This window comes from Melospiza georgiana, chromosome 1 (assembly GCF_028018845.1).
Source record: "Melospiza georgiana isolate bMelGeo1 chromosome 1, bMelGeo1.pri, whole genome shotgun sequence".
Lineage (NCBI taxonomy): Eukaryota > Metazoa > Chordata > Aves > Passeriformes > Passerellidae > Melospiza > Melospiza georgiana.
The window spans coordinates 150,527,144-150,544,225 of NC_080430.1; the positions used below are offsets into that span (position 1 = coordinate 150,527,144).

At 38.4% G+C, this 17,082-nt stretch overlaps 1 protein-coding gene across 10 annotated transcripts in view; it reads right to left on the reverse strand.

Moving 5' to 3' along the window:
• Positions 1-17,082, reverse strand: part of PTK2 (protein tyrosine kinase 2) — a 187,168-nt gene that overhangs the window by 23,003 nt on the left and 147,083 nt on the right. For 7 of the 10 annotated variants that reach the window (XR_009115110.1, XM_058032494.1, XM_058032473.1 and 4 more), the window contains 8 exons: positions 16,413-16,433; positions 15,273-15,370; positions 12,527-12,611; positions 10,043-10,143; positions 8,659-8,774; positions 7,729-7,829; positions 6,757-6,846; positions 5,312-5,516 (listed from right to left, as the gene is read on the reverse strand). Coding sequence is in view for 9 of the 10 variants with exons in the window: in XM_058032494.1 (XP_057888477.1) it covers positions 5,312-5,516; positions 6,757-6,846; positions 7,729-7,829; positions 8,659-8,774; positions 10,043-10,143; positions 12,527-12,611; positions 15,273-15,370; positions 16,413-16,433 (817 nt within the window). In the remaining variant the exon portion in view is untranslated. The remainder of the gene's footprint in view (positions 1-5,311; positions 5,517-6,756; positions 6,847-7,728; positions 7,830-8,658; positions 8,775-10,042; positions 10,144-12,526; positions 12,612-15,272; positions 15,371-16,412; positions 16,434-17,082) is intronic. The other 3 variants (XM_058032429.1, XM_058032463.1, XM_058032455.1) reach the window with 1 other exon arrangement.

Consider the following 17,082-nt stretch of genomic DNA (forward strand, 5'->3'; position numbering starts at 1 on the left):
GGATATTTGCCATTTGAAAAAGACTCAGAGAGAAGCTTTGAGAGAGGGAGCTGCCAATTCCTTGGAGCCGCACGCTACGCGGACGCTCTGGAGATGTGAGCAGGGCAGATTATTTCCATATCACTGTCCCCAGGGTAAAGGCAATCCTGTGGAGGAGCTACTCCAGTTTCTTTATCACTCAGGAGTTTCCAGAAACAAAGCTAAGTTCTGACTTTATAATCTCCTGTTCAGTCTGTTAAACAACCACCCAGAATTACTCATTCAGGGGATGAGATCAACTCCAGCAATCTATTCTCATCCTGAAACTTCACTGCTTATTTCAAGAATAAATTCCTGCTGGAGACAAGAACTTTGCTTTTCCTTACTCAGCCAAAAAAACCCCAAACTATGCCACTTCTAAAAAGCAGAGAAGCTTGTCTCTCTGCAGCTAAATCAAGTTTATAACTATTGCTGCAATTTCAATCCATCATTGCTGAAGCAACGCAAGAATGTGGAACAAAAGCAAAATCAGACAAGTTATTTGTAAAAGTCACCCTGCTAGAACTACCATGGAAACACAGCTACAGCCTAACAGAGGGAATGAAGAGAGAATCATTCTATTTTACCTCTCTTTTCCTTCAGAATAAGGAAAATGCAAGATTTTCTACTTGAACCTATGAAGAACCCCTACTTTAGAACTATCTCACACTTCAGGTACCCTGTATTTTTATGCAGCATGAGAAAGCAGCCAATGAACCATGATAATCATCTTTTAAGAGAAGGATTAAAAAACCCCTCAACAAAACAAGACCAAAAAAAAAAAAAAAAAAAAGGGAAAAAAGAAGTTTGCCCAGATTAATGAAAGAGAAATGAATAAAATGTAGGTTTTTAGGCTGTTGGTACAGCAGTTGCTCTAATCTGAACAAAAGAATAGAATGAAGTTGGCTGGTAGTAGCTGGCTAAATTTAGAGATGGCTTACTGACAATTTGGGGCCATGTGTGGAATTTGTCACAGCACAGTCCTGGTTTTCCATAAAAAGGAATGAAACCCCAATATCTCTGGTTTCTATCAAAGCCATTTTATCTCTGGCGCCCCAATGTGCAACACCATCAGCTTGTATCACCTGAAATGACAAATTTCTTTTGAAATTACTTCTTTTTCTTAACACAACCTCGGCTTTTTGCCTTAAAACTGCAGTTCATCCTCCCTGCTTGTGCCATCAGGAGGTTCTTTCCCAGCAGCCCAGAGCAGCCTGGCCAGAGGCTGATGGGCTGCAGCAGCGGCATCTGTACTTGGATGCCCTTGATTCTGCTGACAAGAATATAAAATAGAAATGCCTCAGAGAAGCACTACTAGAAAAAACCACAAGGAATAGAAATGACTCACAGAAAGGTCTTTGTTTTCACAAAGGGAAGACCGGCCTGTGGATGAAGGAAGAGTGTGCCAAGAGATATTTTTGACGTTTCCTCAGTGCAGCTGCTCAAGTTCTCTGAACAGTTTATTAGAATTTGCAGAAGGTCAGGAGAAGTCAGATCTAGGCATATTTTCCCAAACTGCACATATTTTTAGCAGCAAAGAGGAGCAAGCAGAGAATTCTATCCCTGTGGTTCACCTAGCAAACCTTGAGGTAGCACAGGCAAATTTAACTCAACTCTGCGAGGCGAAGGCTCAAGAAAAATCTCAACTATTAAAAGTTTGCATAATTGATAAACTTACTTAATTTACGAAGAACTTCTTGCTGAAATTGGCCTGTGACAGCAAAAAGGAAACATTTATGGGGACCTTCAGTGTAGGAATATTTAAATTACTAAATTGTATCCTCATATTCCAAAAGGTACAGCAGCACCAGTGTCTCCTCTACAGTGGTGTGGGAACCTACATCAAGTGCTGACCCCCAAAAAGCAGCTTTTTTATTTCCTTCTGCCACCCAGAAATACAAAGTTGGATGCAGAGGAACATACTTGCAATATTGCTCTAATATGAAAGCACTTTTATATGGATTATAGACTATTAATGGTCACAAGCAAAGAACAGAAGAACAGCAATGCATTTTGAAGCCTCCATCATGCATTTGAGGTAGGCGTTAGTCTTTTTTTTGTTAGAATGCCATAAAAGAAGACTCAAACTGCCCTCACCCCTACCAATTTTCATTTATAAGCAACATTTCAGGATCTACATCAAATGCAGTAGCAAAAAGACTCAGGTCCAGCTCTCATCAGTTCATTATCTCACTGTTGTCATAAAACCAGACTTTAAAAGCATAGTATCTGTCTCTTTTTTCCCCACATTCATTTCAGAGCTGTTCCAATGTGACCTGCAGCCCCAGGACACCAGTGGGGTGAAACACTCTGTAAAACCTGTGACCAGCAATGGGACACAGTGACACTGTCACCTCTGCTATGACACAACTGCTCCTTGTTTTGCTATTTGTAGCAAAGGTACTTTAAACAAAATTTGTTCCAAGACACAGTGAAAAATGTGATGAAATGACATTAATTTGAAAATTTAAAGTTAAAATCCTTTTATATTATTTACCATTTACATATTATTTACCATTTACATATTATTTACCATTTATATTATTTATATTATTTTGCAAGACAAAAAAATCTCTTCTACACAAAACCAGCAAGGCAACACATACTTCCCAATTTTAAAAAACCCTATATTTTAATTCTGACCAAGTCAGAATTGCAAGAGTAGCAGGGTAGCACCTCACTGCCCTGACCTAATCTGACTTTTAACCCCCCTCCACCCCTTGAAAAGGGGACTTGGAATGCAATGATAAATTACATTTGGAAATCCACAATCCACCCATTTGTTTCTGTGTTTGCTGGGAACACTGACTCAACCACATCCACTTCAGACAGATCAAATGCTATAAAATTACTACTCTAATAACAGTACTTAAATTCATATGTAGCAACAAATAACAGTGCATAAATTGTGCAGAAATCAGCACCTTTGCCTTGCACAATCTGCTGCAAATTCAGTTTGGGTAAAGCAGCTGTTACTATGAAACAGAAAAAGCACCAAATAACAGAGAGCATGTGAAATGCTTATGCTCCCATCTATGCTATTCCAGATGCAGAAGATTTTTCCCAAAGCCATGAAGTTTTTTTTTTTTTTTTCATTAAACCAGAGAGGAATGAATGCTGCAGTGCTGTATCTGGCTCCAAACAAACATCCAGCTTGCTCTCAGCTTGAAGAGACTGCTCTGGACAGCATCCAGAACGAGCAGCAGCAACACCACAGGGAAAGGCCACCAGGGAAATAGATTGTTTTTGCAAGTTCATGGGAATTTGAGTTCTGAAACCAAATCCTGCCTGAGACTGCCTCATCATCAGGGAATTGGCAACATTTCCAGTGAGAGGCTGGCTCTGTCTGGAGCAGCAAAAGCAGCCCTAAGGAAAACCATGCTGCCTAAATTTGGGAGATAAAGGTCACTGGTTTGGTGGGGCAGAAAGTTCTCTGCTTTGGTGGGAACAGAGTGGAAACTGGATTTTAGGGTTGCAGTGGTCCCAGGAGAGAGGCTGCCCTGTAAACAAAGCTTCAAATGTCCCAGCACGAGCAGAGGAGCCAACACCCCTCCACAGTGGGTGCACTTTCCATGCAGAATGAGATGGAAGAGGTGCCTGGAGGTCTCAGCTCTCATCTCCTGCTGAAGCTGGGCTCCCTGCTCAGCAAGGGCCAGGTGCTCTGAGCCTTTTCCAGTCCAAATCTCAATGTCTGCCAGCATGGAGATTCCAGAGTCTTTCTGGGTGACCTGTTTCAGAGCTCACCCAAGCACACTGGGAAACATTCTGATGTGTAACCAACGAGCCCCTGCCTTGCTGCATGCCCTGAGTGCTGGTTCTGAGGAGAGCAAGGCTCTTGGGCACACTCTGGATTTACTCATCCTCTTTCCTTCCTGGTGAAATTCTCTCCCTGCTTGGCTTTCCACACCACAGCCATCTTCCAGTCACTCTTTAAAGGGCTTCATTCTCATCTGTGCCAACCAGCTTTAATTTAACAACCTGGCTGCAAATTATCAATCATCCTGTACTTTCAGAGCCAAAAAGAGACAAAAAGCAACTGAATTGCCAATTTCCACCTATTACCCAAATCACACAACCGTGTCACATCTTTTTCTTGCAGTCCCTGACATTCCTCCCTTTGTGTTAAATGCACAGAGTCAAGAGGATGGGAAGTTATCTGTGAGAAGGGTCAAGCCTTTCCTTACTTCTACAAGTAATTAGTCTACACAGGAATTCCCAGAGTAGCAGATGGTGGAACTGTGTGAAATGTTAAGAATTAAGAAAAAACTTTAAGGTCTTCCAGTTGTCCACACATCAGCTCTGAGATAACATCATAATTACATTCAAATTGTCTCTCATTTAACCACCAGTGAATTATCTTAAACCATCAACATTCAGTGACAGCAAAAACCTAATACTATGAAAATAAAACATGCCACAAAGCACAACTTTGAAACAAAACCTGTAGTCAAAGCAAAGAATTCAACAGTGAATTACAAGAATTCCCAGTGTGGATTGTCAGTGAGCAAAACCTAAGTGTTACTCAAAGCTTGCACTGACTTATGCAAAACACATCCTGAGCAGTCATGAAATCCAAAAGTCACAACATTTGTGACCCAATTTGGTCACAAATATCAAATGTGCCTGCACATTAGCTCAGTGATGTTTCAAATGGGGCTGGTGAAATCACTGGAATACATTACTGCAGAATAAACTAAGGTGTGAATTTAGACTGGTCTGCAAGGTGTGTGCTCACACTCATTCCAAGATAAACATAAAGGTAGTTTATATCCTGGTTTACAAAGGGCAAAGGAATTTCTGTCTATGATATTGCATTTACTGCAGGCTCTGCAATTGCCCTGTGACAGCTCTGACTGTGCAACTATTGTGCTACATGTCAAGAAAGTAACTTCCAACAGCACTAACCTGATGCTTCATTTATTTAAGATACATCTCTGCCCCAGAAGCCCACAGCAGGTTTGTTTAGATAATCACTCTAAATTCTTTTTCCCTCCTTCCCCAAGGATTGTAACTAAAATTATAAACAAATTGCAAGTAAAACGCGGAGTTTTTCTTGGGAGAGAAAGGAGGTGATTCATATTTCCAGTTATTTAAATTTACTGCCTAATCTCATTTTCTCTACCAGATAAAGCCCAGTTTTCCCAAAGACCAGCAACAACCTGGCCATTTGAAGATAAAAACTCCAAACACTGTGCCTCGGATTTTCCACAGAACCAAAACACCGTAACAGAAGATAAAGTGAAAAGAAATATTTCTGAACAAAGGAAATGACCTCTCAGAAGTCAAACCCTACCTGAGTTGTGCTTTAAGTTCAGTAAACCTGGGTCTCCTGCTGGGGTCGTAGGCCCAGCACTTGGTCATAAGGCTGTAGAGGGTGGGAGGGCAGTTTGGAGGCATTGGGAGCCGCTCACCGTTCTCGATCCGCCCAATCACATCATTGTTCTTCACTCCCTGGAAGGGCTTTACCCCGTGCATGAGGATCTCCCACATACACACACCTGAGGGACACACACAAAACCACCTTTTCTTCACTGTCAGCAAACAATCAGAGCTGCCCAAAGAGAAGCAAGCCCCAGTTTTGTACTAATAATGCAATTTCTTCCAAAATATATAACCAGGGACTTGGTTTGGACTTACCTGCAGCAGGATCACACACACAGCACCAGCCTCACCTACTGATGAGGCACAGTGGCCCACAGCTGCCTCACACAGTCTTTTACCTGCCCTAAACCACTGCTTGCTCATATTCAAATCTCCTCTCTTATAAGGTAGAACGTGTTTGCTTTTCCCTCTGACTCCTTCTTCCTGCTCTGACATGTAGAGTGCATTTTCACTTTGAGGGTTTTTAGGGTTGGCATTGATCCACATTTTTTTGTGCTGAAAACGTGTAATAAACCAATTTCTATTGAAACTACATTAGAAGAACGTGGTCTGTCACTTTAGAATTGGCCAAAATGTTCCATAGGCTTCATTTTTCCAACTCTGACAGTAGTGGAGTTTTCTTTAAACTATTACAAACCCTTCACTTAAAAACAGTCAAATTTTAAATTGAACTCTCACTTCATTATCCTGCTCTTATTTCAAGTGTCATCACTTTTGTGTTCTGTTTGTACAGGCCAGCAGTCAGCACCAGTTGGAGCACAGGACATCAGATTATTATAAAATGTTGTATATTTGGGAAAAAAGATCAAGGTTTCAGGACATGTCTATTTACCCTTGTATTTAAGGAGCTCCTGGTTGTATTTTTTAAGAGGCCAGGAGCTATGAAAGACAAATTAATTATTTTAATTTAGCATTAAAGACTCTAGCATTAAAGATCTGGAAATTTGGTATCTTATGGGATATTTGCACATTAAGCAAGGAAATGTATATCAACATAAAGGAAAAGTCAAAATGCAACAGAGAAACAGCAAATGACAATGGTATAACACAAAAAAACCAAACCAAAACCAACAGACAAAAATAATCTCTGTCATAACTATGAGCTAATTTCCTTGCACTTTCATTTCTGTCAGCTTCTTACCAGAGGTAAAAAATTCATGCAAATTCAGGCTTGTTGAACAGCAAAAGGAAAGAAAAATACAGAGGTGGAAAACATGCTGAAAGAAACTGGATTTTCAGAATGCACAGTAAAAACTGTGACAAATATTTGGAAATTATTCATTTATAGCAGTCAAAATCAACACTGGGCTTGTCCAAGAGGACACAAAGAACCCTCCCCACTTGGTTTTCACTTACCAAACATCCACACATCGCTAGCTGAGGTAAACCGTCGGAAATTGATGGACTCTGGAGCCATCCATTTGATGGGTAATTTTCCTTTGGAAGCTACAGGGAAGGCAAGAGAGGGCAGATAGTTATCCCCACTACAGAGCTCAAAAATAGATTCTGTTCCCAGTGAAATAATTCACAGGCAAAACCAATCTCCAGTGAAGTACTTCAAATATTGATATGTTAGCTGTTTGGCTTTACATGAAATGGAAAATGAACCAACAAAACCCAAAATAATAATAATAACCCTCCAAACCTCCCTTAAAGACCCCAATAACAAACCCCAAAACACACCAAGAAATGATCATGTCAAAATTATTTCCCCTCTTAGCAATTAAAAAGATAAAAAGTAGCTCAGCAAAGTGAGACAAATAAAATGAGGAAACACAACAGAGTGTAAGGGGACAGATAATGGATAATTTAAAAGATATGAAACCAGAAAAACATTAAAGATGATATTTATGTAGTCATGGTTTAATAATATAAACCAGCTTTGGAATGCTACTGTTTGGCACCCAACATGCAATCTTTATTTTCCTGCTGCATTTCCCATCTCTCAGCACTGCAGGACATCTCTCAGCTGCTGGAGACATCAAAGCTCAGGATTCCACCCAAAATGGGGCAAAAGTAGCCTTCAAAGGCAGTTTGGTACTGAATCTCCCTAGTCCAGTGGCATCTGAATATGCAGCATGCAGTGACAACACAAACTCAGCATTCATCTCAATCTACATGTGAATTCGATCATCTTTGCACCTTAAATCACACCTTGTGATCCTTCTTCTTAGGCACACATAGCAATTTACTGCCATTAATTAAGTATTGAATAACTTGCCTTTTTATACAAATGCACCAGCTAGACCAAGGAAATCTGGTTAATTCCTCAGCAATGTGAGAAGCAAGTGTGTTTTCACTGCAAGAAGGACCCAGAGGTGCCCTCACCTTTGTAGTAAGTACTGTCTTCCATGTATCGGGACAATCCAAAGTCACCCAGTTTCACACAGTCAGTGGTAGACACCAGCACATTTCTAGCAGCAATATCCCTGCCAAACAGAAGAAACAATATTTCTAGCAACTTCAAAACATGAAGTGGTGAAATATCATCACCTGAAGAAAATTTTATCTCCTGCCCTGCAAAGGTAAGCAACTGGTTTAGGATTGCAGTCCTGTAGGTTTCCTAGTAAGGAGCTCAAGTTCTCATTGCAGAAAACAACAAGATCCTTCCTGAGCCTCCTTTTCTCACCCATTGTTATTTACATGTTTTAACATAAATATCTACATATCTATGCACAGCTATTACTTTACATGCAAGTGTTTGCTTATACATTACTACAACATATATAGAATTACATAGCCAGTATTTAAACACAAGTGAATTGTTTAAGTTTAAAATTAATTCTACTTCATAACTGGAGTTTTGTGAACTCTTAGTTGCACACAATAAGAGGGTGAAGCCAGTCTCTTCTCATTAAAAACTCATGTTCATATTCAAGGAAGTAAAATTCAAAACACACCATGAAGGAAATTTAGGTTCATTTTCTGGTTAAGCAAGTACTTGTATTTTATAAATATTTTATTTCCCTTCCTCTTTACTTAAGAAGCCATCTGCCCTTGTTTTGCTTTTCTATATTTGAATGATTACAGTTGACTCACAGCTTGAAAAAATACTGTAACCACAAAGCAACAACTGAAAATGATTCCGACTGAAATCTGGCACCAGCTCCAAGTCAATCCAGGAGTGAACCAGCAGGTGTCACCCTTGAAAAGGGTGTCATTTCATGGAAACCTCTGCAAAAATGACACTCCCTAAAATGTTATGAGCAGTGACATATAAAAAGAGACAGGTAGGGATAAATATTTATGAAATCTTACCTATGTACAAATCTTTTGCTCTCCAGGTAGGCAAGAGCTGTGCTAAGCTGGTAAGCATAGAGTATCAGAGAGGCCAGGTCCAAGCTGTACTTCCTTACTTGCAAGAACGACCTCAGCTTTTTGCACCAAGGAGAAAAAAAGAGAAAGAAATTAGGACAAGAAAATAACAAAGATGAAAAAGGCATATTTCAAATTGTGAAGTTTACATGAGTATCAATGGGCATGACTTCCTTGACTTAAAGGCTGGATGAGGAAAAGAAAACCACTTCCCATCAAGAATTGTGACTGCAGTAGAATTCAAGCACAGTTTTTCTACATGAAAACTGTTAAACTAAAAAATAACTGTAATTTTGTGCATTCTTTCAGTCTCTTTTTGAAAAGCATCTGCTGTTGCTGTTCCAGAGTGAAGCACTCTTGGACTTTTTGGTTTTTTCTACCCTTGTGTGCAGCCTCAATTTATGGCGTAAATCACTTCAGAACTGAACAGAACCTGGCCAACCCAAACACAGATTGATCAGTATTGTTTTAGGAGCATTCATGTTAATAATTAGTTTTAACCTACATGTGCTAAAACAACTGTATTTAGCTCAGAGTGGCCAATGTGAGTACAGAATATTTGTCAGCTCTATTCCCAGTATAAGGCAGGCAGAACATACTGGAAGGTGGCATTAGAGTGTCCTTATGGATCAAAACAAGGCTTTGAAAAGTGATTTGAACATTGGAAAGGAAATCTATTAACAGAAAATTACATCTCCACTATAGGTTTTTCTATCTATCCCTGCTATTTTATTTTGGAGTTTGATAATTGCAATGACAATCATATAATGTTGTATGAAATATCACTGCAGCTCACATTTTCAGAAACGTGGCTCAAAGAAAACAAATTGATTATAAAAAGTGAGATCTCGTTTTCTCTAAAGCATTCATCCAAAAAACATAATAATGGGGGAAGTCATCTTATCTAGAGCCCCTGCTGCAGATATCAGGAAAAAAAAAACCAACACAAGAAATTCAAATTTCAAGGGAAAATGCAGCATTACTCAGGAAGAATAAAAGATGTACAGTTTACTTCTGGAAGGTATGTTTGCAAATGCTCTTTAACTGATTATCACATTATCATCATCTTGACAAAGGTCATGCTCTCACTCTGGATCTGCAATTGAATGCTCTGAAAACTCTGACTAAATCACTCTGGAATGAGGTGATGCAGTTCCCCCGGTGGAGGAGAAGGTCAAAAGCTGCCACTCCTGTTTCTGAGTCCATAACCCTGCAAAGGAGTATGATATCATGCTTGATAGCATGTGTTAGTACTGTGAAGTGTTTTTTCAGCCTTTTCTGGGAGCTAAAAGAGAGGAGAGCAGAGCTGCACGAGGATTTCTCCTACCTCTCCAAGTGTACAGAGCTCCATGATTATCCAGACTGGGTTTTCTGTGATAACCCCAATGAGCTTCACAATGTGGGGGTGATCAAACTGACGCATTGTTACTGAAAGGAAAGCAAAGAATTCAGTGCATCACATAAAACCTTTCTTAAAAATAAAAAACCCCTGTTGGTTAAGCATTTAGCCCATGAGCAGAGAAGATAATCATAGACTTTAAACAACTGTTGCAAGCAGTGATTTCTGGTCATTCCATGTGCTGAGGGCAGGTAGAAACAAACACTGATTGCTTGAGCTGTGCTGTTCTGCACTCACAAAAATGCAAACTGCTGTGGAAGGTGCCAGTCAGGTCAGGCTCTGCCTCTCAGCCCTGGATCTGGTTATGGCCATAACCTAAGTTTATAAAACAACCTGTAAACCAGTGCACAACCAGTTAATCTGTGCCTTTCTACTGGAAGAGGAGGTAAAAACAGTCTGTATAATTCAATTACTGGAAAAAACATGCTTGCCAGATTATGATATGGACAAAAATCTTATTTAATCATTACATCATTTTATGTCCCATGGAGCTAATTTCAGTCCTGGCAGCACAGCCACAGTATGTTTTATGCAGTATGACACATGAATCACAGAATCATAGAATGGTTTGGGTTGGAAGGGACCATCAAGACCAACCAGTTCCAATCCCCCTACCTTGGGGCAGGGGACACCTTCCAGCTTGCAGGCCTCAAGCCCCATCCATCCTGGTGCTGAACACCTCCAAGGATGGGGCAGCCACAGCTTCTCTGGGCAATCTGTGCCAGGGTATCACCACCCTCCTCACAGCATTTATCCTAAAATCAAATTTAACCTGCCCTCCTTCAGGTAAACCCACCACCCTTGGTCCTATCCCTGCCTTCCCTGATAGAGTCCTGCCTCAAGTTAGGCAAGAAAAAATCCCATTTTCTTCTGTTTTACACAAACCACAAACTAAAACCAGGAGGTGTTTCTGTATTTATAGTCTGATAAGCTCTGAATTCTCTACTTCTGGATACACAGTAACCCCCCCAAAAAAATCCTTGGATAACTGTGTTTACAAGACCAAAAATTATACAGTTTAGTAACATATCTTCCTGACAAGAAACTTTATGGGAGATAATATATTCTTTAAAATATTACTGTTATGAATAATACAGGGAAAGTTGCAATAAAGTAAACATCCCTATCATTGACATAGCTTAGGGAATAAATAACATGAAATGTCATACAGGCAATAACAGCTGCTAAATCTTTTCAGCATTGAAACTCCACCATAGGCAAACCTCAAAATATCTTAATATTCTTAATAGTAAAATATTAGGAAATAAATGTATTAATTCAGTGAACTAAGCAACTGTTCTGAGCAAATTTGCAGTCTGAACACAAGACAAAGGCAACAGATGGGAATTAGAATGAAAAAGAGGAAGAAGAAATGGCAAAACTATTAAATCAAAATTGAAAAGTATTATTTATGTGTCAACTACAGCAGCATTTCCTAATCTGTCAAACTTGAAGCACAATAAGGAGCATTCAATGAGCAATTATTTTCTACACTGCCAGGAGACAGCAGCCTACCTTGTGACTGCTGAGTTATTACTGTAAGCAATGGTATTTACTGTTCCAACAGATAGAAATGCAATTGAAAAAATTACAGTAATTTACAAAAAAAATATGACATTCAAAAATGAGAATCCATTAGCTATTAACACAGGTCTTCTGAAGGAGTTGAAAAAGCTCCTTCAATAAAGGAATAGTGAATAAAATATATTGTAACATCTGACCACAACCAATTACTTTACTGATAAAATACAATACATTTACAACATTTAGAGGTATACAACAGCAGGGGATAATAGGCAAAAATTAAGGCCTAAGTGCCATATCTTAATTTGCTTGCAAAATCAAACAACAGAGGAATCAGTAACTTTAATATTCTTTTAAAAGTTTCTGTTCCTATTCACCCCAGCAAAAAGCTTTCCTCCACACATGAAATGTGTTTCTTGGAGAATGCAACAGTTGTGGGCAATTATTTAGAAAAATGGCCTCTTCTGGCATAGATCTTAATTCTGAATTTTCAGAGCAGATCTCTGTTAGATCACTTCTAGCAAGGACAACTACCTGATCTTCCAAAGCAATAAAGTGGAGAAGGTGCTGTGGTTTTTAAAAATTCATTTAAGGAAAAAGAAGGAAATAGAGGATCACATCAAATGTTCCAAAATTGGTTCTAAAACCCTACAGGAGGCAGACATCACCACTCAATTTGGAAAATCAAAGAACCCACATCCAGTCACACACATGGGCCATGCAAGGATGTAGAGCAGTCCCCTGGCACATACTGTAGGAGGGGAACACATCAGGGTATATATTACTGAAATATTTACATCAGTGTAAGAATTTTCTGGCATAGGTGGCCACAGTCTTTGCAAGGAGAAGTTACAGAAATGATCCCAAAAGAAGTTGCTTCATACTCACAGGCTTCTTGTAAGAATTTTTCTCTAACACTGTCTGAAGTGCAGTTTTTACACGTTTTGATTGCAACAGCCATAGCTGGATTTTCCTGAAAAATATTATTGAGAAATAGCTGAAATACAAACCACCAAAAACAGCCCACTAAAAGCCGGCCCTTAGAATTCTGGTAAAACTACTTTGGAAAAAATTACTATTAAATAAAATAACTTTAGCTGAGAAATTACATGTTGAAAGCTTCTGTGTTAAAATACCACTATAATCAAGACAACTTGCATACAACATTTACATCTAATGCGTCTTGAAAATACTTAATGTGTGTTAAACTGTTGAAAAATTATGACAAAAGATGGTAAATTTAACTGAATAGTACTGTAAACTTTTTGTGCTATTGAGGAAGGTAAACTCTTGACAATATTTAGCAAAAATAGAGTAAAGAAAAGAGATATGTGCCTAAAAACCACACTTGGCTTATACAAGCAAGCAACCCAGAAAGCCAAATTAAAGACTTTTTGTGGCTTTTTCACAGCAAAGACTGGCTGTAGATGTGAGCCCAGACTAAAAAGGAAAGTAAAACAAAGATTTTTACACATTATCTTCACAGTCAGTCAGATCAAGGCTTTAACACCAGGTTCAATTGAACCGCATGTATTGAAAATCAAAATCTTATCTGAATATCCAAAAATGAGAAGTTATTGATGGCTTGAGAGCAGCTCAAGTGTTTTAAAACTAAGTTTCTACACTGGAATGGGCTTATTCAAGGAGCTGAATGTCCTCCTTCCAAGTGGGAAACTGGGAACTGTCCATTGTTTAATGAGCAGTTTACAAATGAACTTTTCCTCAAAATGCTACAGCACTGATGAATATCCTCATCCAATTTTTAAGGCCAGTAGGAAATGAAGATTCAGAATTATGTTCCATCTCTGCTCATGCTTGGTCTATTTTAAATCTGTTTACAGACTAAGATTACCAGAATTAGAATAGTATTTCTATTTTGCAGGATAAAGTATCTGATTTTCAAAGTTGCTCACAAAAGAGATCTTCAAGTTGACTTTGCAGGAAAATATTGATCTGATCCTTTTCTCACACATCAAATGCCAGTAAACTAACTGAAAAAGCTGATGGTAAATCATGATTTTATTATTCCCTTATGAAATCAGGATTGAACAATCGGCCTGGGGATGAGACCTCTGGATGCCTGCCAGACCCATCCCTCTCCTGTGTTAAACATCAAGGTATTGAAATATCCTTTAACCAACAGGGGCATCAAAGGGAAGAATCTGAGTGTCTGAAAACAGCAAAGAGATTTTGAAGAATAATTGTTGGAAAAGGTCTGATATTGGGGGTTTGTTGACCTTTTGGTTTTGGATAAGGAGACAACATAGAGAGAATGTATCAGACTGGACACATTTTCTGTACTGAGCAAGGAATGGTTTTTTAAATGACACTTTGGGATTAATTCCACAGTTAACCAGCCTTTAAAGACAATCTGGGATTCCTGGGATTGTTAAAACTGAGCAATAGGATGCTATAAACCCATTTTCCATTCAGTACCCTACACCTGAGGCTGGCTGTGACCCTTCAGGAATACCTGGGAGAGGTGGATGCTGAATCAGGACTTTGCAGGTGCAATGAACAGGGATAAATGGAATTTTTGAGATTCAGCTTTGAGCTAGCAGAACAAAAGGCAAGGAATATCCCCTATATTTTTGCACTCAAGCTGAACATATAAAGGGTACACTACCATGTTATTAGAACTAATCTTACATTGATTTTAAGACTTCTTCCCAGAGTGTAAGTTACACTCTGTGACCAGAACATTAAAATTTAATGACATCACTGTTCTGTTTCACCTTCACATATCCCAGTGTCCTAAATGAAGTACATTCTTATTCATAAAATAAATCCACAGGTGGTTGTTTAAAAACCTCAACAAAGAATGCCTGAGTAAAATCCAACATTTTCAAAACAACAGCCCATAAGAAAATGGTCTTTAATTAGTTTTACAGAGCTCTAGAGTTGTCCATCATTCACCAAGTGAGTGAACCACTACTCCTTGGTACTCCTGTTAACTTGGACAGAATGAAATAAAAAATAAGAATCTCTCTCAATGCAAATTATAACAGATGTGCTTTCTAAATAAGGTATCAGATCAGACCTCAAACTTGCCTGAAACAGAACACTTATCCTTATTTGCTTAATTACTGCACTGAAGATTATTTAACCCACACAGCCCAGGACCCTAACCAGCTGTTGCTGAAGTTAGAACTATATTATTGTCCACAAGAATTATTGTATAATCTATCAAAATTCCAACAATTTCTTCAAATATGAAATATATATTTTATTAGGGGTCTTTGTTGAAATTAACTATTTTTTGCAGCTTTCTCTTGCTATTTTACACAATTTTTTTGGTCTATTTGAACTGAACTCTTGGTCTTTGTAGAAAAACTCATGAGCACCATCCTAAATAACACAAGTCTCTGGTTTCACTGAGGTGACTCTTGTGCTTTGGGATTTTGCTGGATCAGTGTCCAAGTATTTTGTATTTTATTTCAGGAAAACTTAAGGAACTTTATTAGGAACTTAGGAATTTTATTAGGCTTTGCTGTGAGAGAGACAGCAAGACTGTCACTGGACCAAATTTTTATTTGTTCTGGAAGACTCAGACCAAGACCTCTATGGAATACTCTATTTTTTTTTAACCTAGCAGAGTTTTATTGCTAATTTTGCTTTGAGAAGTGAGGCTTACCGGGCTCATGTAAACTCCTTGGTGCACATCTCCAAACTGTCCTTCCCCAATGCAGCGCCCCAGCTCAATCCTCTCCCTTTGAATTTCATAATCTCTGGCTACAAGAATATAATGCACTTGAAATATTAAGTTTCTGCTGAAGGGCAAGGAAATAATCCACAAGACACAAAACTCAAAGTAAGTCACTCAAATGTCTCACATATGAAAAACTAAGATTAACATTTGCTGCACACCAACCTCTAGAGATGCTGCACACACACAGTGGAGACCTCTCAAACCTCTCAGTTTGAACCAAAGCAACAGGAAAAGAACTGTGAGATTGTTAATTTAATTACAATGCACTTATTTCAGTGCAATAAGTATAATTAAATCCTTTTTAATTACAGCTGGTGAAAGACAAAGCACACAAACAGTTTAAGGCAACACCAATGATGTTAAACTCAGCACACATCCCTTTGGCTGTTTAAGAGGACTCCACCATGTGCTGGTTTAGATTTTGGAACCATCAAAAAAGCCCAGAGAACTTTTAAAGAGGTAACTGCAAGAAAAAAATACAGGAACAAGAGGATGGCAAATAAAGACAAAATGAAAGAGCAGAATTTTGAGTGCACTACACCTGTGCCAGTGTAACTGAAGTAAAATTGAGACGTTTGATGGCCTTATGCAATTTTGTTAATGTCACAGTTTAATAGGCTGAGAATAATACTGATAAAAATGGCTCAGCACTTCAGCAAAACATGTAATCAATTGCAATTGAATGATTTCATTTGCAATTTAATTTCTAGCAGACATGGAAAAATCTTCCAGGAATAGCAGAAAAGCATGCACAGTATATGTTTTCACCTCTACTTGAATTATGCAGAGAAAAAATCATAACCAACCAGCTTAGAACTTCATAACCTTGACTTTGACATCATTAACACTACAGAAGTAATGTCATGTTCAGCTGGCTAACAAGGTGATAAATGCCTTTTTCATCTCTTTTTTTAAGTACTGCATTTTCCTCTTTAAAATCCCAAAGCTAACTGGTTTAACTATAAATAAATAATGTTTATTAAATGAAAGTGAATAGTAAGCTTTAAAATTCCACATCATTCCAAACTGCAAGCATACAGGGATGGGTAAAGGGTCTCCTGTTACCTTCATCTATTCCATAGCTTTCTGCAGTGCAATTAAGAGAAAAATCAAATGCTTACTTAGATAGAGCTTCTTAAAATCAAAACAGGACAAACATTTTTCAACATAAGAGAAAAAAAGAAGAAATATACTGATGCAATTTAAAGTTTACATTAGAAGTCACAGGTCTATTCTTGTGATCTTTACTGACTCAGTCCTTTGGGAGCTGAACACTTGAGTCCCCTTCAATCCAGCAAAGCACTTAATGAATTTCCCTCCACAGCCCATCTCCTGGGTTTTGCATTGAAGCCATCTTCAAGTGTTCAGCACATCCAGGGCTGGGCCCACAAGTAATTACTGCCATGAGAATTTAAATAAAAAGGTTGGGGGGGTGGGGAGGAATAAATTACACAAAGTTAATTTGTTAACAAAAATAAAGGATATCGTTTATCAGTATGTTTTGAACCTGAAACTATGTTAAAACAATATGTAGTCACTTAACTGCAAGATATTAAAAATGCTCAGTTTATTTCTGGAAAACATATATTCTTGCTTTTCAAATACTGATGTTCAAATATACATATATATATGTTTTGTAAAACATATATTCTTGCTTTTCAAAGGTTTTCCACAGCTGTGGAAACAATGCTGTGAACACTGAAGTGATCATGAACCATTCTGCCCCATGGAGAGC